The sequence below is a fragment of the Silurus meridionalis genome, chromosome 19 (assembly GCF_014805685.1).
Source record: "Silurus meridionalis isolate SWU-2019-XX chromosome 19, ASM1480568v1, whole genome shotgun sequence".
NCBI classification, from domain to species: Eukaryota; Metazoa; Chordata; class Actinopteri; order Siluriformes; family Siluridae; genus Silurus; species Silurus meridionalis.
The window spans coordinates 18,371,773-18,396,772 of NC_060902.1; the positions used below are offsets into that span (position 1 = coordinate 18,371,773).

General features: G+C 47.9%; 3 protein-coding genes across 7 annotated transcripts in view; 2 read left to right on the plus strand and 1 right to left on the minus strand.

Annotated features, from left to right (window-relative positions):
• The window catches only part of celsr2 (cadherin, EGF LAG seven-pass G-type receptor 2), a 36,636-nt gene extending 33,666 nt beyond the window's left edge, over positions 1-2,970 (plus strand). Inside the window, exons 29-34 of one of the 3 annotated variants that reach the window (XM_046874604.1) lie at positions 148-272; positions 370-428; positions 617-775; positions 887-1,009; positions 1,106-1,345; positions 1,532-2,970. In XM_046874604.1, coding sequence (XP_046730560.1) covers positions 148-272; positions 370-428; positions 617-775; positions 887-1,009; positions 1,106-1,341 — 702 coding nt within the window. In that variant the 3' untranslated portion in view covers positions 1,342-1,345; positions 1,532-2,970. The remainder of the gene's footprint in view (positions 1-147; positions 273-369; positions 429-616; positions 776-886; positions 1,010-1,105; positions 1,346-1,531) is intronic. The other 2 variants (XM_046874605.1, XM_046874603.1) reach the window with 2 other exon arrangements.
• A 733-nt stretch (positions 2,971-3,703) lies between these two features.
• On the plus strand, positions 3,704-6,086 carry LOC124402028 (WAS/WASL-interacting protein family member 2-like). Its single transcript, XM_046874624.1, has 2 exons — positions 3,704-5,041; positions 5,115-6,086. Exons 1-2 carry the CDS (start codon positions 4,969-4,971, stop codon positions 5,534-5,536), a joined length of 495 nt encoding a protein of 164 aa, XP_046730580.1. The 5' UTR covers positions 3,704-4,968; the 3' UTR covers positions 5,537-6,086.
• A 201-nt stretch (positions 6,087-6,287) lies between these two features.
• Positions 6,288-24,829, minus strand: dstyk (dual serine/threonine and tyrosine protein kinase). Of its 3 annotated transcripts, none has more exons than XM_046874606.1 (14): positions 23,727-24,829; positions 19,099-19,505; positions 13,295-13,771; positions 12,655-12,850; positions 12,278-12,510; positions 11,996-12,079; positions 11,687-11,863; positions 11,339-11,468; positions 11,046-11,202; positions 8,563-8,695; positions 7,974-8,087; positions 7,653-7,767; positions 7,357-7,491; positions 6,288-6,925 (listed from the first exon to the last, which is right to left on the minus strand). In XM_046874606.1, exons 1-14 carry the CDS (start codon positions 23,905-23,907, stop codon positions 6,741-6,743), a joined length of 2,724 nt encoding a protein of 907 aa, XP_046730562.1. In that variant the 5' UTR covers positions 23,908-24,829; the 3' UTR covers positions 6,288-6,740. The 3 variants fall into 3 exon arrangements, with proteins under 3 accessions (XP_046730562.1, XP_046730564.1, XP_046730563.1); XM_046874608.1 differs by lacking the exon at positions 23,727-24,829 and adding an exon at positions 19,848-19,988; XM_046874607.1 differs by lacking the exon at positions 23,727-24,829 and adding an exon at positions 19,783-19,843.
• Between the last annotated feature and the right edge of the window lie 171 nt (positions 24,830-25,000).

Here is a 25,000-nt window from a genome sequence, read left to right on the forward strand (position 1 = left end):
AAATTTTCTGCACCAAAACGTGAATTCAACAAAACTAAACTGATTTTATAGCTATTTTAAAGCTATAATAAGTAACACACACACACACACACACACACACATGTAGATGTATGTAATATTTTTAATTTGCTGCCCCTCCCCCCTCAGGTGTACAGCAGTAGTTGTGTAGACGGGCGTGTGTATCATCTGTCCTATTCCGAATCCAGTGTCTCTCTAAACGGGACACTGCAAAGCATCAAGAGCCAACACAGTTACATCCCCTTCACACTGAGGTACACACACACACACACACACACACACACACACACACACACACACACACACACACTAAAGATGTATGTATTTATTGTGTGGTGTTTTGTTTCTCAGGGAGGAGGGAGGTTTCAATAACAGTGATGATGCTCTGAACAACCAGGAAAACAAAGATGGTGAGGGTGACAGCTCTTACACACACACACACACACACACACACACACACACACACACACACACACACACACTATCATTGTGTGATGAAGCAAATCATTAGCTTTCAGAACAGAATGTGTTCATGGATATGTGTGTGTGTGTGTGTGTGTGTGTGTGTGTGTGTGTGTGTGTGTGTGTGTGTGTGTAGACCCTGACTCAGACTCGGACAGTGACGTGTCAGAAATGGAGGATGATCAGAGCGGCTCATACGCCTCCACACACTCATCAGACAGCGAGGAGGAGTACGAGCAATACACACCTAAGGAGTGGTGGGAAAACCACACACACACAGGCCAGAGGGAACAGGGTGAGGACACACACACACACACACACACACTTGATTGAATTTTACACACTTATTCTACAGATGATTATCATTCGCTGTATTTATAGTTTGGTGTGTGTGCATGTGTTTTAGACTGTAATTCAACAAAACCAACAACAGAGATTTTGACCACTCCAGAGGAGAAAGAGGAGCATTATGGGAAAGAGAGCACACTGCCTTTACTACTACACACCACACACACACACCCACACAAGGGTAAGATACACACACCACACACACACACAACTTTACTAAATAAAGTGTGTGTGTGTGTGTGTGTGTGTGTGTGTGTGTGTGTGTGTGTGCAAGCAGGTATTCTAAAGAAGAAACCCCTCTCCCCGATCGCTGAGAGAAATGGGATCCACCGCATCCATAATCAGCTGTCAATCAGCCCCTTAGGCTCCACCTCCTCCAGAGGTCCTGGTAATTCAATAGGCTCCTCCCCCAGCCAGGGCCAAAGGGGCGGAGCCACACTGGATCAGCCCAATGGAGAAGCTACGAGTGCCAGGACAGGAACGCGAGACAGCGACTCGTCCGGATCCGAGTGAGTGAGTGAGTGAAGATTCACTACAAATAAATAAACACACAAAATCTGAAAGTTTTGATTATAAACAATGAGGAAGTAGTGAAACACACAGACCTGCATCACTGTTACAGTCTGCACATGCCTTTAATTTCACGATTCATTTCAGTTTGGGGAGCACCATTTATTTACTGAACGAATCTTCTCCGTTTCAGCCACTCTCACCAAACCTCCATGTGACCATGCTGATGAAGATAGGGGTGTGTTCACGATCCCTGAAGCCACGCCCATTTACCTCAGGAAAACCCAAAGGTGTTGAGCAACCCCATGATTCCTGAAATCTGTCTGTATAGCGGACTTCTCCTCAGCCCAGACGCTGCTCCTCTCAGCCCAGACGCCGCTCCGCTCCTCTCAGCCCAGACACCGCTCCTCTCAGCCCAGACGCCGCTCCGCTCCTCTCAGCCCAGACGCCGCTCCGCTCCTCTCAGCCCAGACGCCGCTCCGCTCCTCTCAGCCCAGACGCCGCTCCGCTCCTCTCAGCCCAGACGCCGCTCCGCTCCTCTCAGCCCAGACGCCGCTCTGCTCCTCTCAGCCCAGACGCCGCTCTGCTCCTCTCAGCCCAGACACCACTCCTCTCAGCCCAGACGCCGCTCTGCTCCTCTCAGCCCAGACGCCGCTCTGCTCCTCTCAGCCCAGACGCCGCTCTGCTCCTCTCAGCCCAGACACCACTCCTCTCAGCCCAGACGCCGCTCTGCTCCTCTCAGCCCAGACGCCGCTCTGCTCCTCTCAGCCCAGACGCCGCTCCGCTCCTCTCAGCCCAGACGCCGCTCCGCCCGGATGCCGCTCCTCTCAGCCCAGACCCCACTCTGTCCGCTCCGCCCAGACGCCGCTCTGCTCCTTGATGCCATGCCTTTCTCTACTTTTATCTCTCTCTGCATTTGTTTACTTGAAGCCATGCACTTTTTCTAAACAATCTCCACCAATTGAAAAATAAAACGGATGAGTCCTGAGACTTTAAACCTGAGGACGAGTGAAGACTGTGGAGTTTTGGGGGACATCAGGGACTCACCTGTTCATGCAGAAATTGAAGATCAGACTGAGTCATTGATTGATCAATTAAGATTAGATAGTGTTTATTACACTCCTCTCTTCACTTTGTTACCACTGTGCATGCTCACCTGAACCTCCAGCAGCTCCCAGTACCCCTACTGTGAACCATCATCAGCTGTGTGTGTGTGTGTGTGTGTGTGTGTGTGTGTGTGTGTGTGTGTGTGTGTTACACTGCAACATGAACCACATGCTCATTGTCAATAATGTACATTATTTTACATGCTGCTCCTGCTGTGAGGACTCACACACACACACACACACACACACACACACACACACCTTCATTTTATACCACTGATGTGTTAAATATCAGACAGTGACTCGGACTCAGTGGCTTGGAGTGATTTCACTCAGACTCACTCAGACTCCTGTATCTCGGAGTTTATAAATGAAGGAAAGATCATTTTGCTTTTGAAATATTTGCTTTTGTGCGTGTTGAACTCAGCTGTGTGTGTGTGTGTGTGTGTGTGTGTGTGTGACAATATGCTCTGATTATGTACAGGTTTGATGTGAGTGTAAATATAGTGTAATGCTACTAAACCCAGTCATGGTGTGTGTGTGTGTTTGTGTATTGGTAATGCACTGGAGGAAAGCCACTTTGTTGTGTTGAAAGTGTGTTAATGGCTGAACATTTCAGTTCCAACCTTCAGTTTATTTTCACTTCCTCACTTTATTCCAAAATCAGAGTCTGTACAGAGTCACATCCTGTTTTACACAATAAAAACACTCACTGTTTCTTCCCATCCAGTCAAAGTCCTTACTACTGCTGATCAGACCATCGAGTCCTTACTACTGCTGATCAGACCGTCGAGTCCTTTCTACTGCTGATCAGACCGTCGAGTCCTTACTACTGCTGATCAGACCGTCGAGTCCTTACTACTGCTGATCAGACCGTCGAGTCCTTACTACTGCTGATCAGACCGTCGAGTCTTACTACTGCTGATCAGACCGTCGAGTCCTTACTACTGCTGATCAGACCGTCGAGTCCTTACTACTGCTGATCAGACCGTCGAGTCCTTACTACTGCTGATCAGACCGTCGAGAACTTACTACTGCTGATCAGACCGTCGAGTCCTTACTACTGCTGATCAGACCATCGAGAACTTACTACTGCTGGGTGAGGGAGAGAGGGATGGGGGTGAAGTAAAACATATCTGGTAGATCACTTTAGCAAATGTACATGTTTATTTAAAAAACAATTAGCCCCTAGGACTGCTCCTCTCTCTCTCTCTCTCACACACACACACACACACACACACACACACACACACACACACACACTTGTGTGCACAAGTTTGTCCATAAGCTGTGCTCCTTCCAGTTGCTGTCCATTTCCGTAATCTGAACCTTCTGCATGGTGAGAGACAGCGTCTTTGGTTGTGTGTTGCTGATTTTACTCACTGCGTTTTCATGTTATCACTCAAATGGGTTTCCTACAAGTTCATGTCAAAAGCTGTTCCTCTCCTGTAGCTCCAGCACTTAATATGTTGTGGCTGTTTAAACACCCATCATCTCCTCCTGTCTCCAGCTCAGCTTCAGTGTCTTTAAGCTCAGTCAGAGCATGTGTGTGTGTGTGTGTGTGTGTGTGTGTGTGTGTGTGTGTGTGTGTGTGTGTGTGTGTGTGTGTACTGATCACAGGTGTTGTGCAGGTACAGGTCTGTGTCCCGTGTGTTCCTCCAGGCTCCAGGCTCCCTGGTGCTCCCGCGGACTCTCCCTGCGCTGCTGCTGCTGAAACCCGGCTGAGGGTCTCTGTGCCACGGTGTAACTGCTCTCCGTTAAAAGACGTAAAATGCCCTTGTTTCCAGAAGGACGTGAGCTGCTTCGCTGCTGAGCGGATTACTGTCACCATGATGTGAACTTCCTGAAGCGGACCTGCTCCTCCATCATCATCTCCCGTGTGGATGCTGGAACACACGCCTCGTGCTGTAGGAGCGGACAGAGGGTCAACATTTCTGGGTTGCTATGGTCAGAAACACCTCCACTGCTTTGCTCTTTTGGGAAGCAGAGTAGATGTTTTCAAACACGACCTTCTCTCTCATTGCTACCAGAACATCCTCCACGTGAGCTTCACTTTCTGGCACACACCTGACCACCATAACGGAGACCCCGTGTCTCCCCCCGGCCACAGAGACCCACAGGGTCCTCACTGCTCTCCACAATGAAGTGTCTTAGTGTGCTGATGTATGTTCCGCTCCTCCACAGAGACATGAAGAAGAAATGTTATTTCAGTTCAGCGAAAATAACCACCAGATGCCACCAGAGGGCATCACACTGCCTGTAAAAGCATCATGGAGAATGTCGAAATATTTATTCCAGCAGAGAACATTTTCGAGATTCATTTATTTTGGAGGCAAACCTCCTACAAGGCGCGGAGCTTGGATGGGGAGGAGTCTAGGTGATTGCCAAGGAGATGCTTCAAGTATGAGTAAAGACAAAGTTGTCTGTAAGAGCTGGTGGCTCAGTGGTAAAGGTCTCAGCACCTGTGTGTGAGGTTCTGGGTTCGAGTCTCGAGAGAGAGAGGAAAAAGAAAGAGAGACTCCGAATGGGTGAGAGACTGGTGCGGAACCGGACCGAGGGCGGAACAGGGGAGAGAGAGAGAGAGAGAGGGCTTAGAGGTAGGAAGTGTAGAGATTTAAAGAAATTTGAAATTTTTTGTAGAATTTGAAAATGTAATTCTCCTTTTTGCAGTGACGTCTTTCAATGCATCCTCAACTACACCTTGGTGTGGTGTCACTCCGCCCCTTCAGCCAGGACACGCCCACGGACCGAACTTTTCCACCTCACTCCGCCCATTCAGCCAGGACACGCCCACGGACCGAACTTTTCCGCCTCACTCCGCCCCTTCAGCGAGGACACGCCCACGGACCGAACTTTTCCGCCTCACTCCGCCCCTTCAGCCAGGACACGCCCACGGACCGAACTTTTCCGCCTCACTCCGCCCCTTCAGCGAGGACACGCCCACGGACCGAACTTTTCCGCCTCCTCCGCCCCTTCAGCGAGGACACGCCCACGGACCGAACTTTTCCGCCTCACTCCGCCCCTTCCAGCGAGGACACGCCCACACTCACTCCGTCAAAGCTTCTAGCTTTAATGCTGTGGTTGGGGTTTGAATCGGAGCGCTCGTGCTTTGTTCTAGTACAGCATTAACCCACTGCGCCACGGAGTCTGCTGACCACAACATCTCCATCCCACCTTCCTGCTTCATGCTACAGCGCCACCTTGTACAGAAAACCACCCTCTGTTAAAAGCCTTCCAAAAGGTGTATTCGAACCTGAACACACACACACACCATAAACTAAACAAGAGCTTTAACCGCTACACCACAGACGACCAGAAAGAACCATCTTCAGCTTCAGGATAAGTTCCTCATGAACATGAACGCGCGTGAACCTTCAGAATTGAAGACAAAAGTCCACTACACGAATTCTTCATGTGTTCTTCATGGTGTAATGGGTAGAGCAGTGGTTTGGTGTAGTGTTTGTGGAGTTGTAGGATCGAATCTAGATTTTGACCATTTTATTAAATGCTTACAATATTTATTTAAAGTATTTTAATCAAATGTATTAATAAAAAAAATAAAAAAATGTTGCTATAGCAGTAGGAAGATGTGAACACGTGATAAGTGTAATTTTTCGGCTTTCCTCATGAGCACGAGCTCCAACACACTCCTCACCTCACACACACACACACACACACACACACACACACACAGAGAGAGAGAAGGGGAGGAGAAGACCACGTGGTTTAATTATTGTTAGTCTGTTTTTTATCTCCTTTTTTTTCATGGACTTTATATATCTTTAATTAGAGATTGAATAAAAAATAAGTCCACTTGACAATAAGTCTCCACATGCAGTGTGATAGTTTGACAAAACCTTTTTATTAAAAAAGTTGTGTTCAGATAGCGAGTTTAAACACCAGCTAAAATTATAGTCTTTTTTGTTTCCTTGTTTTAGAACATGGCAAGATCACACTACTCTTAAAAATCCTCAGGTGGAGTAACAATCCTACGACAGAGCAGCACTTAGCATGCAGGACCAAAAGAACACAGTGTGTGTGTATGTTTGCAATATTTCATTTTATATAAATATACATTAAACACAAAGAAAATAATGTTTTCAACTTGTATTGCTCAGGTCATTGGGTCATAAATAGTGTGTTGGCTTCCTTGTGTGTGTGTGTGTGTGTTTCCTGTGCAGACATCATCGTCAGTTGATCGTGTGTGTATTTAATGTGGAAATGTTTTGAATTGTGTGTATGTTGGAGTGTATCAGAATGCTTTGCAGTGTGTGTGTGTGTGTGTGTGTGTGTGTGTTAAGTGGAGTCTTCGAGGCTGGCGTTTCTCTGGTCAGCACCATCACATAGACGTCCCATGATGCTCTGCAGGCTCGGCTGCACGATTCCCAGCAGCGGTCTCTGAGACGGATCTCCGTTCCAGCAGGCCTCCATCAGCTGCCAGCACTCTTCATCAAAACTGGCCAAACGTTCAGGGCGAGAACCTGAAACATCATCATCATCTTCAGTAAAACCACATCCACAGTTACTCTCCAGCATCATGTATGGTGTCTAATGATCACATGAAACGTTTAAGAACCTCAGTGTTCTACACTTCTACATCACAGCACTACAACATTTCTAATCCACCACATTCCCAGTGTTCCACACTCACAATCAGACATCAGGACATGTGAGGATGCATGAGCACTGTTCTACACTCGTGTTCTACAAACCACTCTCACACTGTGTAACAGAACCTCATCCACAGTCTGCTCCCTCACACACCATCAGCCATTTATACCACTCTCAGGTACAACTCTGTACACAAGAGAGTGAATGAGTGTGTGTGTGTGTGTGTGTGTGTGTGTGTGTGTGTGTGTGTGTGAGAGAGAGAGAGAGAGAGAGAGAGAGAGAGAGAGAGAGAGAGAGAGACCTTTCTTGACATTGGTCCACAGCTGGTCTTTACTGGAACACTTCTCAAAAGCTTCAGGTAGTTTAACAGATCCACTGCACAGATACCAGAACAAGATCCCGAACGCGTACACGTCCACTGAGTGATCATACTTTCCTACACACACACACACACACACACACACACACACACACACACACACACACACACAAACACAAACACAATTGTCCGACACAAATAAATTCATATGATGTTAATGAAGTGTTCAAATAATACTATGCTCATGTTTCTCGTGTGTGTGTGTGTGTGTGTGAGACCTGTGAAGAGCTCTGGAGCCATGTGTATAGGTGTTCCTACGATGCTGCCCGACATCATGGCTTCAGGTTTGCAGAATCCAAGATCTGTGATTTTGGCCCGATTCTGTTTGTCCAGCTGTACACACGTACACACACGCACGTACACACACGCACACACACGTACACACACGCACTCAGTACACATTCTCCAAATATTCTATTTGTTTGTTTATTGCCTATCCCCATAATTGACAGCTAAGACACTCCTCTTGTCCAGTAAGATGCCGTGTGTGTGTGTGTGTGTGTGTGTGTGTGTGTGTGTGTGTGAGAAATAAAGCTTACCAGCACATTTTTCAGTTTAATGTCTCTGTGTACAAGCCCCTGACTGTGCAAGAAGCGAATACCCTCCACCACATCCAGGGCAATCTGCAGACGCTCCTTCAGAGAGAGACCAGCCTACACACACACACACACACACACACACACACACTTTACCTTTTTTATTCTCTTACAAATCTGTTTTTCTCTCATTTTTATTCCCACCATCAGTATGAGACCAATTGTGATCTTAAAGACCATCTTTAATTTGTGTGTGAATATATGGTTAATGTTTATTTTAAAACAGAAAAAATGAACATCAGATGAATGTATCTGATGTTAATTCATTAACTGAGAATTACACCTGGAATTAAAGTGTTTCTAAAAAACAGAAATAAGTTCAGAAATGTTTCCAAGTGAAGTGAGAAAGTAACTGAGAAACGAGGCACAAATATTCACATCTTTTATATTTAATATAAAAAAGTGACTATATATAATAATACTTTTTCCTACAAAAAGAAAAACCAAAGTGTGTCAAACTTTATACATGGTTCAGCGTGTGTGTGTGTGTGTGTGTGTGTGTGTGTGTGTGTGTGTGTGTGTGTGTGTGTACCTTGAGGCCCGTGTACAGGTCTCGGTGCAGCCTCTCCATGATGAGCAGCACTGCGATGCTCGAGCCTCCACCATACGTGTGATCAATCACTGAACCATGAAGATCCACCATCCGCTCATGTTTAGATAAAGACCTGATAGAGAGAGAGGGAGATAAAGATAGAGAGGGAGAGAGGGAGGAAGAGAGCAAGAGGAGAAAGGGGAGGGAGGGAGGGAGAGAGGAGAAGGGAGAGAGAAGTATAGAGAGGGAGATCCTAAACCACGATAGCGTTGCTTAGTTGTTGTGTAGGTAAATAAATAAATAAACAGATGGAGTGACAATTACATAAATATTGAAATGGATAAACAGGTAAAAGAAGAAGGAATGAATGAATGAATCCCAGTGTGTGTGTGTGTGTGTGTGTGTGTGTGTGTGTGTGTTTGTAAATAATAAAACCTTCTTATACACAGATTAAAAACACACACTTGGATTAAATGAGGACACACACATTAAAACAGCACAGATTTAAAGCAGTTGATGATCCTGGTCCAGTGTGAACACGACATCATTCAGTGTCCAGGAACAAAAGCATCCAGATGGTGTGTAGTGTAAAACAGATGAACTCCAGCCTGAGCCTGCAGATATTAATGCTTTAACCATCACCTCAGGATCTACTGTACCTTCACCTCTGCGTTTCCTTTTCCTTAATAAAGCAGAGATGTTTTCTGTCTCTAATCATGTGTTTGGGCTCAAAGATAAAAGTCTTTGTGGTCTACTGACTCCTCCCCTCCCCGTCCCCCGCCCCACCACACACCGCACTCCCCTCCCCATCACCCGCCCCACCACACACCGCTCTACCCTCCCCATCACCCGCCCCACCACACACCGCACTACCTCCCCATCACCCGCCCCACCACACACCGCCTACCTCCCCATCACCCGCCCCACCACACCGCACTCCCTCCCCATCACCCGCCCCACCACACTCCCTCCCCATCACCCGCCCCACCACACACACCGCACTGCCCCACCGCACTGCCCTCCCCATCACCCGCCCCACCACACCGCACTGCCCTCCCGTCACCCGCCCCACCACACACCGCACTCCTCCCCATCACCCGCCCCACCACACACCGCCTCCCTCCCGTCACCCGCCCCACCACACACCGCACTCCTCCCCATCACCTGCCCCACCACACACCGCCTCCTCCCCATCACCCGCCCCACCACACCGCACTCCTCCCCATCACCCGCCCCACCGCACTCCCTCCCGTCACCCGCCCCACCGCACTCCTCCCCATCACCCGCCCCACCACACACCGCACTCCCTCCCCATCACCCCACCACACACCGCCTCCTCCCCATCACCCCACCACACACCCTCCCCATCACCCGCCCCACCACACACCGCACTCCTCCCCATCACCCGCCCCACCGCACTGCCTCACCGCACTCCTCCCCATCACCCGCCCCACCACACACCGCACTCCTCCCCATCACCCGCCCCACCACACACCGCACTTCCTCCCCATCACCCGCCCCACCGCACTCCTCCCCATCACCTGCCCCACCACACACCGCACTCCTCCCCATCACCCACCCCACCGCACTCCTCCCCATCACCGCCCCACCGCACTGCCTCACCGCACCCTCCCCATCACCCCCACCACACTCCCTCCCCATCACCCGCCCCACCACACTCCCTCCCCATCACCCGCCCCACCACACACCCTCCCCATCACCCGCCCCACCACACCCTCCCCATCACCCGCCCCACTGCACTGCCCCACCGCACTCCCTCCCCATCACCCACCCCACCGCACACCGCACTCCCGCCCCACCGCACTGCCCCACCGCACTCCTCCCCATCACCCGCCCCACCGCACACCGCACTCCTCCCCATCACCTGCCCCACCGCACTCCCTCCCCATCACCTACCGCCACCAACACGTTCTCCACTGTAGCCCGGTATGTGGAACACACCTGACTCCGTTGCGGAGTGAGAGAGACGTCACCGCCATCTCCGCCCTCTGCCACGGAGCTCACCAGCACTCACAACACACTATTTACACTATAAACCACTCCACACTATTTACACAGAAAAGAGGTACATTAAGAAAATAAGAACAGAAGAAAAAGGAGAAAAAAATCTACACTTGAGATTCAAGTCACTCACATACCCTACACTCCAGACATGCAGAGAGAGGAGAGGAAAAGAGAGAGAGAGAGAGAGAGAGAGAGAGAGAGAGAGAGAGAGAGAGAGAGAGAGAGAGAGAGAGAGAGAGAGAGAGAGAGAGAGAGAGAGAGAGAGAGAGACAGAGAGAGAGAGAGAGAGAGAGAGAGAGACAGACAGACAGCGTGCAAGAGAGAAAGATAATTTTTTTTTTCTAGCATATTTATTTTTTACTGTCTGTGCTTCCATTAAAGGGCATTTTGTGTGTGTGTGTGTGTGTGTGTGTGTGTGTGTGTGTGTGTGTGTATGTGTGCATGTGTGTTTGTGTTACCGGGTGTAGTGGAACTCGAGTGCAAGGTCATTCCAGTGTTTGTCATCTGGAGGTACCACTGACTTCAGGGCACAGGGGTTGTGTCCCCCCCAACTGTCACACAAATACACCACTCCATACTGCCCTCTGCCCAACTCCCGCCCCAGCTTCGGCTTTCCTACACACACACACACACACACACACACACACACACACACACACACACACACACAGTGTCAAACTGTGTCAGAAGACCTATAGAAAAACCTATATCCTGCATGTGTGTGTGTGTGCGTGTGTGTGTGTATTCTCACCATATAGTAGTGTATCTATGAGTGAGCGACTCTCAAGTGAGAGGCGTGCAAGGCGGGGGGCATGCTCTTTCCTCACACGCACCCACAAATCCTCTGTACGACCCAGACGATCTGTATGACCCTCCTCCAACTACACACACACACACACACACACACACACACACACACACACACACACACACACACACAATATAGTAGAATCATGTTATTATCCTCCTGCACACCTGCAAACAGTGAAAGGGTGGGGCCTTACAGGTCTTACTGTACTACAACGAAAGGGTAACCTTGTATGTGTGTGTGAGAGAGAGAGAGAGAGAGAGAGAGAGAGAGAGAGAGAGAGAGAGAGACCTGTCTGAGTGAGGCAGCAAAGGCATCGTGAGAGCTGTTGAGTCGAGTGCGAAACTGGGAACAAATGCTCTTGGCGAGTTTGGCGGCACTCAGGCTTTCAATGGCGTCCTGAGCTACTTTCCTCTTCCACTCGGGTGTGATGGAGGGAGGGTTCACCCACGACAACCTCTGGATTATCTACACATGGGGCAGAGAGAGGGCCAGACAAAAAGACAGATAGAGAAACATACAAGAGGTAAGATAGACAGACAGACAGAAGGTGAGACAGAGACAGACAGGCAATGAAACTAAGAGATAGATAGACTGTACCCGTTTGATCTGCTCCCAGAAGAGGCGTGTAACAGACGATCCAGAGTGAAATGTCACCTCTACATGATAGGCAGCATTCAGAATCTAACACACAAAGTAAAAAAGTTGTGTTAACCTGCCTTTGGTAAAGATCTTTATCAAATGATGCACATTTGGACTGTATACATTGTGGGGCACTAGGGGGCGCTGATCACTTAAATATATGTGTGTGTGTGTGTGTGTGTGTGTGTGTGTGTGTGTGTGTGTGTGTGTGTGTGTGTGTGTGTGTGTGTGTGTGTATACCTGTTTAAGGTGGTTGGAGGTGATGTTATGGGCGTCCATGTTGGATTTCTCAAGGCTGCTCAGACAGCGCTCCAGGGTTCCCACAAAACTCTCACGTAAATAGTCCACAGAGCTGGTGAGTTTATTAGCGACAGCCTGATTCAAACGCACAACGATCAGCTCCTGGATCTGCTGAATACACGACTTAATGTCCTTACTGCTCACTGCGTCTCCATTAGAACTCACAATGATGTCTGAAGGGAAGGGAGGGAGAGAGAGAGAGAGAGAGAGAGAGAGAGAGAGAGCGATTGCAAGAACATCAGGTAGAATCTGGCAAAAAATAAGATCAGAAATAACCTCCTGATTTTATCCAGTTAGCAGTAATCTCTCCTCCTGACCTGTGAACTCAAGGTTGGCAGCATCGTCCAGCAGCTGCTCCTTCATGGTGCTCAGTGTCTCCACAATCATCTCCTTCATCTCCTCCTGCTTGCGGTTGGCGATGGCCATGAGGGAGGTGAAGAGCTCCGCCTCCTTCTCCCGTGTGTACTCCAGTCTCCGTGGCGTGATCTGAAGATCCCTCTGCATGTCGAACGCCTGACAGGCAACACACACACATACACACACAAGGCATCAAGATTATCAGTATGAAGGTCTGAACACAGTGATGAGCTCTGTGACTCTATAAAATGCTCCGTTGTCGTGGTGATTGAAAAATAAAAGAAGGTAAGACTGTTACGCTAAACACAGCTCTCTGTCATGAAATACATCAAAAGCTAACAGAAATCCTGCTAGTTGTGTGTAGGATTGAACTTCTCCACTGGGTAGATACAAAGATCAATCTAAATGCTCTGACAAAAATCGACCCCTCCTGAGTACGTATAAACAACCACCCGCCCACCCCACCCTACAGCATAACACTTAACATCTTAACAGTGTACTGACTCCTTCACTGCTCCTCTCTCTCTCCCTCACAGAGATCTCTCCCGTCAGCAGTGCTGCAGGAGTACCTCAGGGGTGTGCCGTGGGTTTGACTCTCACCTGGTTGATGAAGAGGTCGAGGCAGCTACAGTGGAGAGCGTTGAGTTTGGCTGCCGCCTCCACCAACCGACTGGTGAACACCTGCCGGCTGAAGTGGACCAGGAGTCTATGGAGGCGATCCAAACTCTCCCCGAAGACGCTGTGAGGCTTCCCGGAGCCGTGCAGTGTTTGGGACGGAGCACCACAAGAACAGTTTCCCGGCCCTTCTGGGAGGAGACCCAGGGAGAAAAGCTGCTTTTGGAGGCTGCACGATTCAACCCGAGAAGCAGGAATTCCAGGAATACCGGGGCAACGGACATAGCAAATGGGAAATGGAAGCAGGTCACGGACCTTCAGGAGCTCAGCCGCCTGGTCCGTACTAACGGAGTCCTGACTCAGTGCATAGAGGATTATGGGAATTGTGTTTTGAATACAGTCCTCCAGAGCCTCCCTAATGGGCTGCACTCCTGAACATGGCACCACCATGATCCGAGTTTCCTGAGAGAGAGACAGAAAGAGAGACAGTGACAGCAGTCCAACATTGCTGTAGAGGAAAGAAAACATTTAGTCATGTTTTATACTGGTTCAGTTCTGACGTGCTCCTGTGTGTGTCCCATAAACAGCCATTTCCCAGTAAACATTGGGTACGGGGCACCGCGCTCTCTAACAGACCTGCTGCTGTAAATGCACTTGAAGGGCAGAAAAGTGAATCAGAGGGAGAAAGTGAGGGTTTTTGTGGCAGAGTGACATCACAGTGTGCTGCATTCAGGCTTTTAATACTTCACCACTTCATTACTGTTCACAGGAACGAGTCAGTAATCACAGGAGAGATAAAAAGAGACACGTGATTTATGAGTGCACACACGTTATATAAACGTGTGAAAGTGCAAAATTATTCATGCTAACAATCAGCGGAGATCAGGATTGGAATGAAGAGCAGTATAACCGTTTTAAAAATAAAAACACACACAGTGTCACAGAGTTCTCACGAGAACCCAAGAGGAGAGAATTACAGCACAGGGTTAAAGGTTCTACCACAACATCAATCACACAACACCCGGGAGGAGACAGACGCTGAGTGAGCCTGACAGACAGACAGTGAGACTGAGAGAGACTCAGACAGCAGCAGACTGCGAATGAGAAAAACAGTGACTGACAGTGAGGCACAACAGTAAGAGAAACAGAGAGAAACATCGAGAGTAAAATAGACAGACACAGACACTGAGAGCGAGACAGACAGAGAGCGAGACAGACACTAAGAGTGAGACAGACACGGAGAGCGAGACAGACACGGAGAGCGAGACAGACACGGAGAGCGAGACAGACACGAGAGCGAGACAGACACAGAGAGCGAGACAGACACAGAGAGCGAAACAGACACAGAGAGCGAAACAGACACAGAGAGCGAGACAGACACAGAGAGCGAAACAGACACAGAGAGCGAAACAGACACAGAGCGAAACAGACACGGAGAGTGAGACAGACACAGAGCGAGACAGACACAGAGAGCGAGACAGACACAGAGAGCGAAACAGACACAGAGAGCGAAACAGACACAGAGAGCGAGACAGACACGGAGAGCGAAACAGACACGGAGAGTGAGACAGACACAGAGAGCGAAACAGACACGGAGAGCGAGACAGACACGGAGAGCGAGACAGACACGGAGAGCGAGACAGACACGGAGAGCGAGACAGACACGGAGAGCGAGACAGACACTGGGTGTGTGTGTGTGTACGTGAGAGAGAGAGTGGGTAGGTAAAAAGCAAATAAAGAAAACAAGCGACAGCATGGTAAGAGAGAGAGAGACAGAGAGCGAGACACACAGAGAACGAGACAGACACAGAGAGCGAGACAGACACAGAGAGCGAGACAGACACAGAGAGCGAGACAGACACAGAGAGCGAGACAGACTCTAAGAGCGAGACAGACACGGAGAGTGAGACAGACACTAAGAGCGAGACAGACACGGAGAGTGAGACAGACACTAAGGCGAGACAGACACTAAGAGCGAGACAGACACTAAGAGCGAGACAGACACGGAGAGTGAGACAGACACTAAGAGCGAGACAGACACTAAGAGCGAGACAGACACGGAGAGTGAGACAGACACGGAGAGTGAGACAGACACGGAGCGAGACAGACACTAAGAGTGAGACAGACACGGAGAGTGAGACAGACACTGGGTGTGTGTGTGTACGTGAGAGAGAGAGTGGGTAGGTAAAAGCAAATAAAGAAAACAAGAGAGAGAGAGAGAGAGAGAGAGAGAGAGAGAGAGAGAGAGAGAGAGAGAGAGAGAGAGATGGTAAGAGATGAGGATCTGTAACTTCCTGTTAGACAGGAAGGACTGAGGAAAATAACAGATCCTTTACACAGCGTGATTTCTCTTCTCAAAGATACTCTGCAGAAGATATTACACACCTCAACACACCCACATCACTACAGTATGTGGAGAGAGGGATGTGTGTGTGTGAGAGAGAGAGAGAGAGAGAGAGAGAGAGAGAGAGAGAGAATTAAAAAAGAGAAGGAACATATTCACCATTAGGAGAATAAAATATAGAGATGGAGTCAAAAGAAAGACAAAAGCGTCAGTCAGTGCCATCTCCACTCAATCCAGCTCCATACACTGACATGTCTGAACACACACACACACACACACACAAACAAAAATAACAGCCTCCATTTTGCAACAGTGACCACGCCCTTCACACTCCTACAGCTACACACAGCTCTCAGACAGGGGCCTGCTCCATTCATACAAACACACACACACACACACACACACACGGATACTCCTGAAAATACACATACACTCTCTATAACACAGTGATGAGGAGTGTGTGTGTGTGTCAGTGTGTAGTCCTGCATGCCTCTGAGCCCCATCAGTGTGTGTGTTCAGCTTCATGAGAGCCAGAGAAGTTAATTATCACATCAGTGCTGCTTTATTCCTCCACATGGTGTGAATGTAACACTGCAGTGACAAATCCTGAGCACAAGAAAAAGAAAACTGTAACGCACATACACACGTGTGAGTAAATCTAATCTAGAACACTGATCTGTTAAAGATCAGATTAGAGATTTTACAGATCTTCAGCTCACCTGCCGCACTGATAACCTCAGACTCGTATCCTTTTAGAACTCTTATCACATACATCAATAAACATCCTAAATATTCAACACACATCACGTGACAGATTAACTACATAAACTACACAAACAGTGTTTAGACATCACCTACACACCAACACCTGGACAGCAAAAACACTACACAACTCCTTCACCTACACAAAGCAGTTCCAATGCAAATTACATTTAAATTCCTACACTCGATAACTTACATCAGCTCCATAGAAAACACACACACACACACACACACACACACACACACACACACACACACTTCTGCACTGGAATACACTCTGTAAGGGAACAGCAGTGAGGCAGATGAAATTACTGACTGTCAGATTTACGTTATTTACATTTTTCATCATGTCACAGGACTACAGATGAGAGAAAAACAGCTTGGGGTTAAAACCCCTTCATCACACACATCTTCATCACTGTGGCAGAAGGGTCAGTTCTGGAGTCATGTGAAACTCACCAGAGTGGAGGAGGGGAAGAAGACAGAAGGACAGAGAGAGAGAGAGAGAGAGAGAGAGAGAGAGGGGGTAGACCAGTGCTTTATTCTTCTTATATCACAGCATTTTGCCAGCAATTATAACAAAACCTACACAAATCACATTTTACACATTTAAAGTCAGAATCGAGTGAGTTCCTAACAGTTTTACCTCTGTCTCACACACACAGCTGATACTGAAGTCTCTTTCTTCACATGTTCTACACGTTTCTGTAGCGTTTCTGCATGCATGCAGTGTAATAATAAACCAGCCTGCAGGGGGCAGTATTAAGAAAATGAGGTTACTCATACTGCTTTGAGGTGGAAATTTCCTGCTGTGGGGGAGGAAAAGAAAGTGCTTTATTATTAAGAGAATGTTTGTTTGTGTGTGTGTGTGTGTGTGTGTGTGTGTGTGTGTGTGTGTGAAACAGAGAGAGAGATGGTTTTATTTTGTTTCTTTTCTCGTCATTATTAATTAAAGTATAAGTAGAAATTATTTATCCGGCATATTTATATTTATACAGTATTTTGGTTCTCCGTCTACAGAGTTCCGAGTGAACCAAACAGACGTGTGTAGACAGAGCCAAAAACGGTGAGGACTGCTGATTGGTCTAAAAGGAGCTGTCACACAGGTCCTGACAGGAAAGAGTTTGTCCTATTGTCCAAAAAGCAAAAGTTCCAATACCAAAAACGGTCTGTACTCTCTGAGTGGGCGGGGCCTACTCCATTTCCTTTGTCATTCAAAAAAATGCAGGCCAGTAAGATTCAGGGATCAAGTTTATACTGACATGCTCGTTTCACTACATTATGGTTTCTATAGCAACATAACTATAATTCCAACAGATTTCACTAAACATGATTAAAAATGGAAAAAAGCTCAGAACAAAACTGATGTGGTGAAGACCAATTTAACATGTGCAGTAGGTACGACAGACTGGTTCAAGGTGGAGGTTGGACTGCATCAAGGATCGGCTCTGAGCCCTTTCCTGGTTGCAGTGGTGATGGACAGGTTGAAGTACGAGGTCAGACAGGAGTCTCCATGGACTATGATGTTTGTGAATGATATTGTGATTTGTGGTGAGAGTAGGGAGAAGGTGGAGAAGATCCTGGAGAGGTGGAGGTACACGCTGGAGAGAAGGGAAATGAAAGTCAGTAGGAGTAAGACAGAGTACATGTGTGTGAATGAGAGGGAGGGCAGTGGAGTGGTGCGGTTGCAGGGAGAAGAGGTGGAGAAGGTGGAAGAGTTCAGGTACCTGGGGTCAACAGTGCAGAGTAATGGAGAGTGTGTTAGAGAAGTGAAGAAAAGAGTGCAGGCAGGGTGGAGTGGGTGGAGAAGAGTGATAGCAGGAGTGATTTGTAATAGAAGAGTATCTGTGAGAGTGAAAGGAAAGTTTTAGGACTGTGGTGAGACCTGAGATGTTGTATGGTTTAGAGACAGTGGCTTTGAGTAAAAGACAGGAGGTGGAGCTGGAGGTAGCAGAGCTGAAGATGTTGAGATGTTCGTTGGGAGTGATGACGATAGACAGGATTAGAAATGAGTTTATTAGAGGGACAGCGCATGTAGGACGTTTTGGAGACAAGGTGAGGGAGGTGAGATTGAGATGGTTTGGACATGTGCAGAGGAGGGACATGGGGTATATCAGTAGAAGAATGCTGAGGATGGAGCCACCAGGAAGGAGGAAAAGAGGAAGAACAAGGAGGAGGTTTATGGATGTGGTGAGGGGAGACATGCAGGTAGTTGGTGTGAAAGAGGCAGATGTAGAGGACAGGGGGGTATGGAGACGGAGGATCCGCTGTGGCGCCCCCTAATGGGAGCAGCCGAAAGAAGAAGGTGGTGTTATATTTATATTAAGTGTGTAATCTTGTGTACCAGTGTAGATTTATTCATTGCTAGAGACTCAGAACACTTCTGTACATCACTCTGGACCTCTGCTAAATGCCACTAATGTTTAAAAGAAGAAGAGCGGGGGGGGGGGTGGTGGGATGGCTGTTTATTGTGTTTATAAAGAAAAGGAGAACAGGAACTAACCACTTTATCAAATGTATCAGTCATTTAATTAATAAACTTGTGAACAGGAAGTGCAAAGTATAAGAGAATGTGGGAGGTGCTACAGGTTATTTATGTTCTCTCTCTCTCTCTCTCACACACACACACACACCTTTTGTGGGCCATAACACATCACTTCCCTATGATTCCCCACTCACATACCTGCAGCAGTGAGTGATGTAGCGTGATCTCCAGTTCAGCCAATCGGTGTGCTGGATCCTCACACTCATCCTGGATCTCCAGGTCCTGCAGTGGGACAGTGTCCCAGCGGCTACAGTTAGCCGCTAACTGGTGTACCAGCTCATACTGCCCCGGGAGAGCCAGACTGAGCCGTGTCTGTCGCCCATGAGTGAAACACAACTTCCTCCTTTTACAAGCTATGCCACCTGGCCCACATGTCCCGCCCACTTCAGAGCCAAGCGGGAGGAGCTTTTCTCCCAGGAGGCAATTGAGGAGCTGGTACCGGGCAGGGCAGTCTTGTCCAAGAACCAGGATGTAGGGGGCGCTACCAACCACACCGTGGAGAAACTCCTCATCGGGACGCGGGATGGAAACACAGCCGAGCTGACCTAAGGGGCGGGGCATAGATTTATTACATCACAGGTTGCAACTTAAATACAAGCACATAAAAACAGCAGTCAGTCCTGTGAGCAAAGTGAATGACCTCTAGGTGGCATGAGTGTGGTCCTTACTTCTGTCTTATATTTCAATGTGTTCATTTGATGTGTGTTTAATCCTTATAAATTACTGTGTGTGTGTGTGTGTGTTGAAAGAACAGAGAAAAAGCCTGGATGTATATGTAAGGTTTCGAAAACCCACAACAAACAGAATCTGAAATGTGCAGACCTTCTAATAAAACACCAAACCCTGTCAAAGAGTTGATTATTTTCATCTTGCTGCAGGTTTCACACCTGAATCAGACAGAGACAAACACATCATCATGTCTGTCCCAGTACAGCATGCTCTGTCTGTGTGTGTGTGTGTGTGTGTGTCCGTCCTCAGGCCATCATCTTATGATCTAGAACACACACTCTCTGTCTCTCACACACAAACACACATACACAGTATTCATGGTGGTTATTAGAATGGTTCTAATCTCTGCTGAGTCACTGTGACGTTATACAACAACACAGTATTGAACTGCTTTATATACATCCCAACACCCAAACAAACACACACACACACACACACACACACACACACACACACACACACAGTCTTACAACCCACTCAATGCTGTCTATACATACACACACACACACACACACACACACACACACACAGTCTTACAACCCACTCAATGCTGTCTATACACATACACACACACACCTCTATACACTCACACACACCTCTATACACTCACAAACACCTCTATACACTCAAAAAACCTCTATACACTCAAAAACACCTCTATACACTCACAAACACACACACACACACACACACACCTCTGTGTGAGAGAGGGGAGAGAGGGAGTTAGGGGAGAGATAGAGAGAGAGAGAGAGAGAGAGAGAGAGAGAGAGAGAGAGATAGAGAGAGAGAGAGAGAGAGAGAGAGAGAGAGAGAGAGAGAGAGAGAGAGAGAGAGAGAGAGAGAGAGAGAGAGAGAGAGTTAGGGGAGAGACAGAGAGAGAGAGAGAGAGTTAGGGGAGAGACAGAGAGAGAGAGAGAGAGAGAGAGTTAGGGGAGAGAGAGAGAGAGAGAGAGAGAGAGAGAGAGAGTTAGGGGAGAGAGAGAGAGAGAGAGAGTTAGGGGGAGAGATAGAGAGAGAGAGAGAGAGAGAGAGAGAGAGAGAGAGAGGGATCAGGGTGTTGTGGGATAAACTCAGGGCTGTGTTTGTTTCTCTCAGAGGAAGCAGGACTTGAGCGAGAGCTGATTAAATCCTTCTCAGCCTCAGTAAGAGAACAATCACAAGCTTGTTGTGTAAATTCTCCTTTATTCCTCAATTCCTGTAGAAAGTGAGAGAGACTCCGCCTCCCAGAATTTCAATTATTTCTGCCATTACTGTGGAGTTCACATCAACACGTGAGAACAAATCATGGACACGTTCTCATGGTTACAGCAACACAACAGACCCTTAGGGTTTAAATAAAAACAATTTACTGACACAAAGTCCTGTGTCCAAGCTGTGTGTCTTCTCAGCCTGTGTCTGATCTCACTGTCTGCGTGGTTTCTGATCTCAGCAGGTGTCTGATCTCAGTCTGTATCTGAGCTGTGTCTCTTCTCAGCCTGTGTCTGAGCTGTGTCTGATCTCACTGTCTGAGTGGTTTCTGATCTCAGCATGTGTTTGAGCTGTGTCTGATCCCAGTCTGTGTCGGAGCTGTGTATCTTCTCAGCCTGTGTCTGAGCTGTGTCTGATCTCCCTGTCTGAGTGGTTTCTGATCTCAGCATGTGTCTGAGCTGTGTCTGATCCCAGTCTGTGTCTGAGCTGTGTATCTTCTCAGCCTGTGTCTGAGCTGTGTCTGATCTCCCTGTCTGAGTGGTTTCTGATCTCAGCATGTGTTTGAGCTGTGTCTGATCTCAGTCTGTGTCTGAGCTGTGTCTCTTCTCAGCCTGTGTCTGAGCTGTGTCTGATCTCAGTCTGTGTCGGCCCTGTGTCTCTTCTCAGTCTGTGTCTGAGCTGTGTCTCTTCTCAGCCTGTGTCTGAGCTGTGTCTGATCTCAGTCTGTGTCGGCCCTGTGTCTCTTCTCAGCCTCTGTCTGAGCTGTGTCTGATCTCACTGTCTTAGTGGTTTCTGATCTCAGCATGTGTCTGAGCTGTGTCTGATCTCAGTCTGTGTCTGAGCTGTGTCTCTTCTCAGCCTGTGTCTGATATCACTGTCTGAATGGTGTCTGATCTCACTGGGTGAGTGGTGTCTGATCTCAGTCTGTGTCTAAGCTGTGTCTGACATCACTGAGACAATGTTCATTGTTAAAAGCACAATACAAATAAAAATGAATTTAATTTAATTGTCTGAGTGGTGTCTGATCTAAATGTCTGAATAGTGTCTAATCTCAGTCTGTGTCTGAGAGGTGTCAGATCTCAGGGTCTGATCAGTGTAACTCTCAGCACTAACAGGGCTGAGGAGGTCAATAAGGCGCTTAGGGAACAGAACAAGGTTTTATTGAGCAGTGAGTGAAAGCAGCTGGACTGGGTAAATAATCTCCTCGTGCAACTGGGCTTTAACCCAAAACACACCTGCAGCTCCGTGACATGTTACTCAGTGCTCACAATCACAACAACAATCACAACAACAATCACAACAACAATCACAACAGCTACAACTTCAGTCTGTCTGTTCACTGTTTTATCTAACTGCCTGAGCAGTGTCAAATCTCCCTGTGTCTGAGTGGTGTCTGATCTCAGTTTGTGTCGGTGCACTGTTTTATCTAACTGCCTGAGCAGTGTCAGATCTCCCTGTGTCTGAGTGGTGTCTGATCTCAGTTTGTGTCTGTGCACTGTTTTATCTAACTGCCTGAGCAGTGTCAGATCTCACTGTGTCTGAGCGGTGTCTGATCTCAGTCTGTGTCTGTGTGGTGTTTTATCTAACTGCCTGAGCAGTGTCAGATCTCACTGTGTCTGAGCGGTGTCTGATCTCAGTCTGTGTCTGTGTGGTGTTTTATCTAACTGCCTGAGCAGTGTCAGATCTCACTGTGTCTGAGCGGTGTCTGATCTCAGTCTGTGTCTGTGTGGTGTTTTATCCAACTGCCTGAGCAGTGTCCGATCTCCCTGTGTCTGAGTGGTGTCTGATCTCAGTTTGTGTCTGTGTGGTGTTTTATCTAACTGCCTGAGCAGTGTCAGATCTCACTGTCTGAGCGGTGTCTGATCTCAGTCTGTGTCTGTGCACTGTTTTATCTAACTGCCTGAGCAGTGTCAGACCTCACTGTGTCTGAGTGGTGTCTGATCTCAGTCTGTGTCTGTGTGTGTTTTATCTAACTGCCTGAGCAGTGTCAGATCTCACTGTGTCTGAGCGGTGTCTGATCTCAGTCTGTGTCTGTGTGGTGTTTTATCTAACTGCCTGAGCAGTGTCAGATCTCACTGTGTCTGAGCGGTGTCTGATCTCAGTCTGTGTCTGTGTGGTGTTTTATCTAACTGCCTGAGCAGTGTCAGATCTCACTGTGTCTGAGCGGTGTCTGATCTCAGTCTGTGTCTGTGTGGTGTTTTATCCAACTGCCTGAGCAGTGTCCGATCTCCCTGTGTCTGAGTGGTGTCTGATCTCAGTTTGTGTCTGTGTGGTGTTTTATCTAACTGCCTGAGCAGTGTCAGATCTCACTGTCTGAGCGGTGTCTGATCTCAGTCTGTGTCTGTGCACTGTTTTATCTAACTGCCTGAGCAGTGTCAGACCTCACTGTGTCTGAGCGGTGTCTGATCTCAGTCTGTGTCTAACTCATGATCAATTAAATAATAATCACTACTTCTTTTTGATTAACTGATGCTGTGATTTGTTTGTTTGTGATGTTTAATTTCGCATCAGTTAGTTTCTGTTAACACATTATAGCAGCTATAAACACTCAGATCCACAGCATCTCGCTGCTTGAAAATAATGGCACTCTGTGGCCCACGTTCCTGAGAAACAGTAAAGAAACTCCTCTGTCAGCATTACTCCTGACCATTACTACACATGTAGTAGTACATAAACATCTGTTTACAATCATAACATGTGCTTTATACATCAGTGTGACTGAAGTGTTGCTATGAAAACACCAACATATCATCATCAGCCCGAGCTCGGTATTAATGTCAGCGCTGTTATAGGAACCTAATGAGTAGCTCCTGACCAATCAGAAGGCAGAGTGTGTTCCTGTGTCTCACCTTGCTCGAGGTCTCCAGCAGTACACACTTTGCTATAGTGCTGCCGCATTTCTCTGAAGAAGCTGTTTGTCTCTTTCAGGTTCTTCTTCAGCAGCACTGAGCTTTTGTTGTAGCTGCTGAAGACACGAGTGAGCTCACGGGGTAAAGGACTCATCTTCTGTACGTTTCCTCCCTCCATCATCCTCTATTTCTCTTCCTCAATCATATACTGATAAAGATGAGGAAGATCCAAATCCCAGCTCTGGAGTGGGAACTTGTTTACCCAGCCAGCTCTTTCCCTCAGCTCGTAGAGGTTGAGGACCAAATATTAGGAGAAGATCAGCGTGATGGGTTTGTTGATGTTTCTGTCATTCAGAATGCACACAATTCTTCTCAGGATGAAAAGATGATCATGATCTGCAGCTTCATCAGGTTTGCCTTACACTCCTGCAGAGTTTCCAGACTGCTGTCTCAAGCCTTCCTTTACCTCCAGACCTCATGCAGTACAGAGGATGAGTCGTGTGTAGAAAGTGAGGGAGGAAAAGTATTCGCTCCCTCCTGCACCTTCTCCTCCCCCAGATTTAGTCCAATAACAAAACACGCAGATGAACCCGAATTATTCACAAAGCCGCTTCTTTATCCGTCTGTGGGATACAAAAACACCGAATCGAAGAAAAACTAAAATCCCAGAAACACTCACACAATCTCCCAAATCCGCAACTCAGCCTCTCGGGCTATTAGCCAGATGCTAACTAACTTCTCATAAACAACTTTCCTTTAGCCAGCAGGCTAACCGGGACAACCACAACCCATCACTCAGGCACAAACAGTGCAAATGTCCCTCTGCCCGAGACCGAGACCGAGACCAGGCCCGGACATTCGACCCCGCGCTGTAAAATGTGCCCTGTGTCAGCCAGCCATCAGCTCCTGCCCAGACTTTCCTCAGCGGTGTGCAGAGTAAATCCCACACTTCCGGGGCTGCGCTCCAGGACCAGCGGGCTGTGGGTGCTGTCCCGGCGGTGCAGCTCGGGTAGATCCCACAGATATTCCGTGATGAAATGTCCGCTGGAGCCTCCGTAGTGCACTGTGTTTACTAACTGACTGACACAGACACACACACACACACACACACACACACACACACACACACACACACACACACTGCCTGAAGTCTTACAGCCGCACTCTCCAAAACGGGCTAATTTTGAAAGCTCGCCCTGCCAGATGCATTCTGGGATACGTAGTCACAACGACATGGCCGCGCTCGACGAGCTGGACACGGTTAAACGTGGCCT